The sequence below is a fragment of the Giraffa tippelskirchi genome, chromosome 13 (genome assembly GCF_054371585.1).
Source record: "Giraffa tippelskirchi isolate mGirTip1 chromosome 13, T2T-mGirTip1v1.2.pri, whole genome shotgun sequence".
NCBI lineage: Eukaryota > Metazoa > Chordata > Mammalia > Artiodactyla > Giraffidae > Giraffa > Giraffa tippelskirchi.
This window is the reverse complement of record NC_137287.1, coordinates 27,448,740-27,458,791: the sequence shown is the minus strand read 5'-3', so window position 1 is coordinate 27,458,791 and position 10,052 is coordinate 27,448,740. Positions and strand designations below refer to the sequence as shown.

General features: G+C 50.1%; 1 protein-coding gene across 10 annotated transcripts in view; it reads right to left on the bottom strand.

Moving 5' to 3' along the window:
- Positions 1–2,250: 2,250 nt before the first annotated feature.
- Positions 2,251–10,052, bottom strand: part of MARF1 (meiosis regulator and mRNA stability factor 1) — a 39,369-nt gene continuing 31,567 nt past the window's right edge. For all 10 annotated transcript variants that reach the window (XM_081556305.1, XM_081556295.1, XM_081556296.1 and 7 more), the window contains exons 23-27: positions 9,486–9,698; positions 8,441–8,501; positions 8,231–8,356; positions 6,729–6,899; positions 2,251–4,831 (exon numbers count right to left, since the gene is read on the bottom strand). In XM_081556305.1, coding sequence (XP_081412431.1) covers positions 4,587–4,831; positions 6,729–6,899; positions 8,231–8,356; positions 8,441–8,501; positions 9,486–9,698 — 816 coding nt within the window. In that variant the 3' untranslated portion in view covers positions 2,251–4,586. The remainder of the gene's footprint in view (positions 4,832–6,728; positions 6,900–8,230; positions 8,357–8,440; positions 8,502–9,485; positions 9,699–10,052) is intronic.

Genomic DNA, 10,052 nt, shown 5'->3' with positions numbered 1-10,052 from the left:
AACTGAGCTGCCTTTCTGGGGAGGCCCGTGTGGCCAGCCTCCAGGGTCTGCAGATGGCTTTCAGCTGCCAACCCACAGAATCTGGGGCCCTCAGTTGCGGCGGGAGGGCAAGGGGGAGGGTCAGCAGGGGCCAGGCCCCAGAATCTGTGTGCAAAACAGCATCAGTCTCCCCACGTACAGAAGTGAAACAGGGTTCTATTTTAGAACACAGATTTACTTTCTGAAACGTCTTTCTTGAGTCCATGTCTGGCCCAGACACACCAGACTCAGCCAACACCAAGGGCGGGGCCTCTGCAGCCTGTGGATGGGTCTGTCTGCACTCACTGTGACTAAGAAGGTCTGGAGGGAGAAGGGGGGGGCGGGGGGCAGTTCTTTCACACCAGGCCCTGCATCAGGGAGACTTTCAGCAGAGGTGGAAGGGCCACCCCGACCACTGCAGCACCCTCAGCTGGTTCACCAGAATGGGATGAGGGGCCCAGTGGCTGGGTCCTTAGCTTCAACTATGGATGTTTCTTCCCCTTTCCTCCTCTGGACCCTGAACTCCCCATTTCCAAATCCTTCCTTCGCAGGACCTGTGGATCGTTCTCTTCATCTCGCTGAGGGAAGGTCTGGCCCTCGATCTCTGACCTTGTCCCACACACCTGAAAATTGAGGGGCTCGCTTTCCCACCAGTTCTGTAATCTGCCGACTGCATTCCAAAGGCAGCCAAAGTGTGAGGTGCTGATTGCTCAGTCATGTTCGAGTCTTTGCGACCCCATGGACTGGACCCTGCCAGGCTCCTCTGTCCATGGGATTCTCCAGGCAAGAATACTGGAGTGGGTAGCTATTCCCTTCTCTGGGGGAACTTCCCAATCCAGGGATTGAACCAGGGTCTCCTGCATTGCAGGCAGATTCTTTACTGTTTGAGCCACCAGGGAAGCCCAAAGGCAACCAGGTTTTCTCATATTTCCACCTAAGCTGTGCCCCAAGGCTGCCTACCTCCAGGGAGGGACTAGAACTCTGCTGGGAAAGAGCCTCCACACTCGGGCCTTGCAAGTACTAATCCAAACAAGCCCATTGGATCCGTCTCCACTGCATCTCTCCCCTAAGAGTGAGTTAGACCAGGCTGATGGTGTAACCACACATGCAGCTGGGAGACTGGCCAGTGACTGTATGAGCCTTAAGTATAGCCACACAGGAGGGTGTGAGGTCAAGTAACACAGTGATGGAGACCCCGCTGACTGCTGGTTTACAGGGCAGAGTCAGGTTCCTGCTTCTCCCCGAGTCCTAGAGCTACTATGTGACCTGTCCCCAGTGCAGATGGGAGCTATGGCAGGTCACTGCTGTGGGGGGGTGGGGGTGGGGGCTGAGATGCTTCTGATGGTCTGATGACTCGGACCCTGCCCACATGAAGCAGCTAGAAACCAGAGAAGCGAAGTCTCAAAGCATGAGGCTCCTCATGGAAAAGGCCACACACAGGTCAGCTGCACATCACAGTCAGTCCTAGAAGGTCACATCCGTCTCCTGTGTAGACAGGTCTGCTTTCACTCTGTGTCTGCTAGGCTGCCGTCTCCTGGTGGAAAATACAACCAAGATGAATGTGATGCCCTGTTTCAACCACCAATCGAGACGTTCCAAATTCCCTTGCCCCGACTAAAGGGGCATAGTGGCCTCTCAAGTCTTCTGGCAAAAACTGGCTACAGTGAAAGGTGTTTTGAAAGGATTGTGAAGGTTTTTAAGAGACCGTTAGTGTTGAACTTTAAAAAATTGCCCTTCATCAAGAATCAATTTACCTAGAAGTTCAAGTCTCTGCTGCGTCCTTTTCAAAATCCTGAGGGGGGTGGAGGGTGGGTGGGGAGTAACAGTAGTCTCAGGAAAAGGGCTTCACAATGGTGAAAGAAATCTTGTCTAAATAGGCTTATTCAAAAAGCAAGCCTGGCAGTGACCAAAACCAAGGTAGTCTGCAAAATGGATTTCTTTCCCAAGGAGAGAGTTCCCAAGTTTTATAACCAGAGGGTATCTTGTGGTTATTGTATTTTCCTCACGTGATTATAAGCTGGAGTGAGGCTGGAAACCCTGGAGGGTCCTGACCATGAACTGCCAGCAGTCCAGTCACCTGTTGGGGCCAGATGCCAAATTCAAAGGGGCTCCACGATGCCAGACCCATCTAATTCCCACCTCACAGATTCCCGGAAGGGATGAGAAGCTGACAGAACTGGGGTAAAATCCGCCCCCGCCAATCGAACAAAACACTCACTTGGGGAACTCAAGTGTGATGCTTGCTTTTAAAGTTTATTGACAACTGTTTGGTCCCAACACACAAAACAGCACTTGAACCACAAAAGAAGTGTTCAAACAAAGTAGACGAGAAAAACATCTCTTCCCCCAAAATCAATTCAAAACAAACAGTGCAAGATGGGAAAGGGGGTTTTGGTGATAACTTGTCTTTTTTTTTTTAAACAGATAAATCTGATATATTCTTTCCATCCAGAAATAAAGCATTTCATTGTCTTAATTCTCATACATCATTTTGTCACATCAATTAAGCCTCTAGATAAAAAAATAGATAGCAACTGGACTGGCCATTGTGGAGTACATTACGGACACCATGAGCTTTGCACATCTTCAAACGGCGACTGTTACGAGTCATGCACGCGTCCCAGGCTCCTGGCGATGCCAGTGAATGGTTCAACCACACCCCCATGACAGCGCACAACTCCAGTCTCTTCTTTGGTGCCCAAAGAAGCTGCTCTTTGAGGCTGTTCCAAGTGACTTGTAATGGTGCCTCGGGCATTTTTAAAGTCCACTTTCTCTACCTTCAAGCAAAACTAAAGTCCACGTGTGCAAATTCAGCCTTACGAAATCTTAGAATAAGGCCACTGATGTTCTCAACACTATCTTTATCATAATGTTTAAAAGCTTTCTAAAAAAAAGTGCACCTCTGCATTTTACTGACTGTCACACTATGTCTGTAGAGGACATGCCTTCGGGAAGACTGAGTGCCACGATGCCTACAAGGCTTTCCCAGGGCCGCTCCATCTTGGTCGGGGCTGTGGGCTGAGAACTGGGAATCGTTGGCTTCATTGAAAAGATTTGGGGAACAAAAAATCTTACTTGTAAAAAATCTCTCAATAGCCCTTATTTTGTGGCATTTTATCAAAATGCTGGCTATGAAATCAGAGCCCATTTTCTGGCTTTCTAGAAGCTACAAAATAGAATCATTTCCCCCAAAGAAACCATCTAACTAGTGGAAGACCTTATGCCAACAGGTTTTTTTCTGCTCTGTGAATGAATCCGCCTTTTTGCCCAACAAATACAACCCATTGTAAATGTCAGGTTTCTCCAGGAGGCGTAAGAGGCCGCCAATCACCGGATGCCTCAGCCACCTCAAGGCGAAGGTCACTCCATAGGGCAGTGCTCCCTCAAAGGCTGGCTTTCCATAAATGCCAACATCAGATACCACACACACAAAAACCCAAACATGCTTCCAACAGTGAGAAGTAACAGTAAAAGCAGACGCTATTAAAAGACACTGAGTTAATAAACACAAACACATAGACATGCGCACACAAAGCTTCCCAGCTATCAAAACCAGCTTTAAAATTACGAATACAAGGTTAAGTTGATCAACCTTGGCCTTCCTATGTATAGATAGAATTTCTGCCTCTTCCTAGTGGAAAGAGCATCGATACCATTCCTGTCAAAAGCACCTCCCTCCTCGCCTCTGATTTGTAATTTATGCATTTGATGCATATTCTAGAAAATCAGATTCTCTTCCCAACGCTGCCGCTCGACACACAATAATGTGTGTTGGAATTCAAATGCTGACTTTAAATTCATGACACCAAGACCATCTTCTTTTCCTTAACCTAATCTATGTCAAACTGGAACTTAACATAAAAGGGAAGCTTAAAAAACATCCTTGACTTTCTAGAAAGCTCAATGGAACCCCAAAGTGGAAACATTTTTAAAAATTTGAGATGAAGCCACATTTGTCAACTACAGACATAGTTAAATAAAAAAACAAGGCACGCTTACAAGTCACATGGAAGCCAGGAGCCTTCGCATCCAACCAGGACATACACTCCTCCTGCCTCGCCCACCCTTCTTCAGTGTGTGATCGCGCAGGATCACCAAACAGACTTTTGCTTCATCACCATCTCATGCATTTGATTAATACTGTCTGAACACATCAGTAAACAGGCTGAGAGACTACGGTATGCTACATGTAAGATTTTACCACTGGTGTGGCTTGATGGAAGTAAGACCACTTCCTTTGAGCTGAGTTCTCCCGGCTGTCTTCTTACGAAACACCATTCATTATACTTCATAATTAAGAAAAATTTGTTAAAATATATTAAGGATTCTTTAACAAATGCGAGGACATTTTTTTTTTCCCAAACAAGTGGGGGAGAAAAAGAAAAGAAAGAAAAACTTCAGCTTAAAGCTGCGTTCAACGTAAAAGAAACAAAACGTACGGAACATGTCTAAAAATGAAGTAAGTGGCTTCTGGGGGGAAAACAGAAAAGGTTGTGTTTTTTGAACCTGCTTTTGTGTGCAGAATCAGACAGTGTTTTCCCATCCTAATTCTATGTTCAAAACGAGACTCAAAGCTTGGTTATAGGTGCAAAGGAAAAGTTGGCTGCCAATTTTACTCTATTTTTGGGTTGCTTTTTGGCTGGGCTTTCCATGGGGTCCTTGCTGAGCAGCGACTCGGGGGTTTCTGAGGAGGGGCTGGGAGGCGCTGGGACAGCTGCCGAGACGCCCGATGAGCTGGGATCAGGGGGCAGGTTTTTGTTCTTTATTGGTACTGGAATTTCACTTTTCTCTTCTTGGTTCAATATCATAATTTCTGTAAACACAGGAAAGTAAAACACATTCAGTTGTAGGACCTCCCAGCAGTGCTAGTTTTCAGTTCCTCTCATTTCTCAAAAGATTAATCTCCGATCGTCACACACATGCTCTAATTTACACGTTAGCTCTGGCGAATACCAGGTATCACATAAGTATTTAAAAACTGTCTCTGCTCTTCCTTGAATTACAAAACTTCAGAGACCGTCATTTTGGGATACAAATCAATGGGCTGTCCGTGGTTTAAAAACATTTTTTTCTGCTTTCTCTGCCCATTCATTCTCTGCCAGGTAGTGAAGGACCCGGAAAGCCAAATGTGACCTACAGACTTTCAGACCAGAAGGGCCCTGGTACATTCGCCTGCTCCCAAGGGATCTAAGGTGGGGGAGGGAGGCGCACGGGCAGGCAGAGGTAAGGGGAGAACCACACAGAGTCAGAAGTACCCTCAGAAATCCAGGAAGAGGGACTTCCCTGGGGGTCCAGTGGTTGAGAATTCACCTGGCACTGCAGGGGACGCAGGTTTGATCCCTGGTCAGGGAACTGGGATCTCACGTGCCATGGAGCTCCTGAGCCCATGCACCACAACTAGAGTCCAGGTGCCACGATGAAGGATCCCGCACGATGCAGCAAAGATCCCGCGTGCCGTGACTAAGACCCGACACAGCCAAATAAATACACAAGTATGTATTTTTTAAATTCCAGGAAGAGAAGCAGCCCACTTTTCCTGCAGCGCCCACAGACTGTCTTTCTCTGGCTGAGCCACAGGTACTGATGAGTAGCCCACTGTGTGGACAGAGCCGTGCCACTCGGAAGAGACGTGCCCTGCACCTCGGGCTCCTACTGCATGTGCAAGGGGCTCCCACACTGAAGGCTCACAGAGGCCCAGAGTGACGGCAGGGACGCAGAGCCTCAGCTCAGCTCTCAGGCTGACACTCTCGGGGAAAAATGATGGAGAGATCTGCCAACACCACTCAAGATTATTTCTCTCCCCATCACACGGGGATGGCAGAACTCAGTACACTAAACACAGCAAGGTACACCCATGGAAGAACTACCATCAATTTCCTGTCAAGTCTATGCTTGTAGGGACACCACCCCTGCTGTCGCCACAGCCCAGGTCCACCCAGCAGCCAGGGAGGTTCACGTCTCCCTATCCATCTTGCAGACAAACAGCCTCTTTCAGGTTCTTTCTCTGGGTGACAGGGCCAGAGGCTGGTAAGAAGACTGAGGCCTGTGGTCAGCAGCAGGGTCGTCTCCTGGACAGCAGCGTCAGCAGAGCAGGGAAGGACCCATCATGACAGAGGGGACAATGGGGAAAGGCCCTCCTCAACAGGGCAGGCGGGCCGGCCTCTCGGGGGCCGGCGATACAGCACGAAGACGAGACGCCAGGGCTCCAGTCCTGGCTCTGCCCCTTCCCGGCCAGCCTGGGGCCCGGGCCACCCCTGGCTGCTGCACAAGCTGGGGTTCAAGACGCAGATGCCCCCTCCCTCCCCTACTCACAGCCCCCTGGAGCCCCAGGACCCTCTGAGACCTTCAGCTCATGTCTGCTGATGGGCAGGGGTTGCCCCTGGAGCTGCTGTGCTTTACAAAGTGGGGAGCACAGCCCAGGAGGCCCCCACGTGCGGCTCCGTGGGCTCCCCGCCCCCAGCCCGGCTGCAGGGCCCTCAAGACCACTGTCGTGCCCTGGCCTGCTGCTTCGCCAGCACCTCAGGCTGTGAGCCCAGCCCTGCAGGAAAGCTGACAGGAAAAGGGTCTGGAGTAATCCTCACAGGTATTTTTGTGCCCGAAAAGGTAGTCACTCCCTACTTCCATCAAACAGTTAAATCTTGGCATGAAGTGTTTACTGTTTGACTAAAGCCACAGAGAACCCGCTCCCCCAGTGACGCAGTGTCTCCTACCAGAAGGCTCCTGAGGGTGCTCCTCAAACCAGATGAGATCGGCAGCCTGGAGGACGACGGGATCCGGCCTCAGCTGTGGGGACGGCAGGCAGGAGGGGACTGGTGCGCACAGAAGGTCCACCGGGGAGTCGTTGGTCAGGCGCAGGAGCTCCTGCTCCGCAGGATGGGGCCCTGGGGGAAAGCAGGCGGGGGGCGGGAGGGGGGCTGCTCAGGAGCCGCAGTCCATGCCCGAGGCTCGCCTTCTCCCTGACTCCCTGAGGTCAGGAAGTACTCAAGAACGCAGGTTTTACCAAAAAAACCCATTCACAGAAAGGTCTGAGTCCTCTCTTTGGTAAGCGAAATGCCGCAGCCAGGATCGCCCGATTTGTGTTCATATGAACAGCAAAGGACAATTAAAAAACCCATAGCAAGTACTTGAAAGGAACAAACGTTCAGAATTAGAGGACTTGGGTCCCAGTTCTGTCGCTGCCTTGCTGTGTGCTCTCAAGTAAGCTACGACTTCTGGAACTTCAGTTCTTGGTTAGGATGGAGGTGACTGCTGAAGGCTGTGCCGACAGCCTGAGAGGAAGCACTACACTCAGGTGCCTTGGAGAACTGTAAAACGCTAGAGCCGATCACCCGATAAGCACGGAGCGCAGCAGCGCTGGTCACTTTAAAACGACTTGCAGAGCCCTAAGATAAAATGGCAATGGGCGCACAAGTCAAGGGAGCTGATCCCTACACCTCATACACAGAAAGCACCACATAAAGCCGGGGTGCCTCGATGACACTCTTCAGTAACACTAGTGCATTACTGTCAACTCTTTCCCAGGGAAGTCCTACAGCCAAGACTCCCTGACGCAACTTCAGAACTTCAGTCAGGGGTCAGGCACCTCAGCCCCCTTCTCCGCCAGCCGATGACCTTAGCCTGCTTACTGTGTCCTTGCCCTGTCCACGCTTGGCAAGAATCTTGGGAAGTCAGTTTAGAGGAATCCCCTCACCCTTGATATCTCATCAAGCTCCTCATCCCACCCCACCCTCAACCTTTGAGGTCTAAGAACCCTCTCGGGTCAGCCGGAATTCCCCGAGCCAGACATTTTCTCTTGGGAGCTTCCCAGTCACCGACGCCCTGGCTCTGCTCTGTGACCGTAAGCCTCACTTGTCCTTGCTGGCAGAGCTAAGCTCATCTCCCTCTCCAAGGGCAGCAGAGTTGATCCCACTGCAACTGTCTTCAAGTATTTTAACAAATGTCAGAATCTCTTTTAACATCTGAACAGGGCTGTCATACTTTCGTGACAGGGGCTACCGACAGCCTTCAAGAACCTTAACTGGTCAACCATCAAATGCAGGCCAGTTTTTTTCTCTGTTATTAACCAAACACCAGACTCCTCTGGAAAATGTACCAATGCTTCCCTTTGAAGAATGAAGATGACCCTGCTGTCGTCCTTTCCCCTGACCCACTCTTGACTCCACCCCAAGCCGTGTCCCCGAAACGTCACCAGCTTTGGTTTTCCCTCTCTCACCGTTGCCACCCACTCCAAGTCTGAGTTCCGAGGCCGGGGGAGACTCGGGCACCTCCAGGATGCGCTCAGGAGCTGCGGGCTGGGTCTCGTGACTGGCAGGGGGAAGACCGAGGGAACTCACACGACCTGGAGGACAGAAAACACCCGTCAGAGGGGGAGCCGGTGAGGGACCCGGGGCTTGTGAAGGGGGCAGGGATGGGGCATACTTACTTTTCATGTCATTTTTTAACACTACAATTCTCTTATGACCATGTCCTTTTATCCAGACCACCTGCACACAAGACATACTACTGGTTATGAGGTGGTAAAGGAGGGAAAATAAACCCTAAAATTATATGTTCGGTAACATACTTAAACATACTAGGATTTAAAAAGTCAATTAATGCCACAAAAAAATTTTTCAGCACTTTGTTTTAAAGCAACAGAGGATGGAGACACACGTCCCTTATAAAAAGCTGTGTAGTCTTAGAAATCATGAGATTCAGTTTTACTACTATGGCTCTTAAAGACATCACCTCCCAAATACCAGCTCTGGTATATAAATGAAGTTGGTTCTCTCATGTGGGAGCTCTTACCAGCTTTTCTAGATACTAAGTTCACCTTAAAAAGAATGAATGGCTCCCCCATGCCCCTCAAGCTAAAGCTCACTAATCCTAAAACGAAGACCCCCTACCTAATTATGCTGCCCCCGCCTCTGCCAGGAAAGGGGCAGCAGTGGCCTGGGTTCCCAACGCGCCCCCTCATATGCTTCTGTCACCAAGTCCCTCACCTCGGCTCGCCAGCTGGCCTGGCCTCGTGTCCTGTCCCACTTCAAATGTCGGGCTCCTTGTCCCCTTCTGGTTCTCTCCACTCCTCCATGGACAGCAACCCCAGGCTCCTCCCCTCTCCCCACGGAGACCCACCTCCATAACTGAGCTCTTACTCTGCAGTGAGGCACCCACTGCTCCCCACCACTTCTCACTGCTCTGCGCCTGCTCACAATGTCCGCCCCCCTCCCCTCTTCATCACGTGGTTAATCAAGCTTCTGCATATCGTGAGGACTCTGCTCTGGGATCCCCGAGCCTGGGGGTGGGCCTAGGCCTGGTCCTCCTCCGATGAATTTAACAAAGGTTTGCAGAATGAAGAAACACTAAAAACATTTTTTTTTTTTTTTTTGGCCAACAGTATGTATGTTTTGAAAGGACTGGTTCAAAATGCCTGCCTTTTCATTCTGTCCAAGAGAGGACACGCTTCAAGAAACTCAGAAAACGCCTACCTGTGGGATGGCTCCCAACAGCTCCTCCACACTACTGAAGCCATATGTCTTGGGCTGCAGTGTTTCTCCGACATACTTGGTATAGGCCATGGAAAATTCATGAAGGAAAAGCTGCTGGTAGTGGTAAGTATGAAGCAAAGACCGAACGTTCTTGGCAAACAAATACAGACTTGTGAGCTTCACACACTCCTCTGTCTTGTCATTAGTAAAAACCTGGTCCAGGAGAAAACAGCAGGATTAGAAACTTCCAGAGTGACAGGTCCTGCCTCCTGGGACAGAGGGTCTCTGAGAGTGAAGAGAGATGCCAAGTCAAACTTGAAAATGGGTCACAAGCCAGGGAGGAGGGGAGCCTAATTCAAGGATTTCCTTCAAGAGAGGACTACATCCTTGAGCAAACTCTAGTTCTGTCTGCAGGTGTCCAGCAGCAGAGGTCTGAAGAAATGGTGTGTCAGAAAGCAAGGAAAACTGGTAAACTCAATGAAAGGAGGCAGTGAAGAGGGAGAGCTGACCCGCAGGAGAGCAGAGCGGCAGCAGACAGTGGGGACTGAGGCCACCCACTCTCATCTC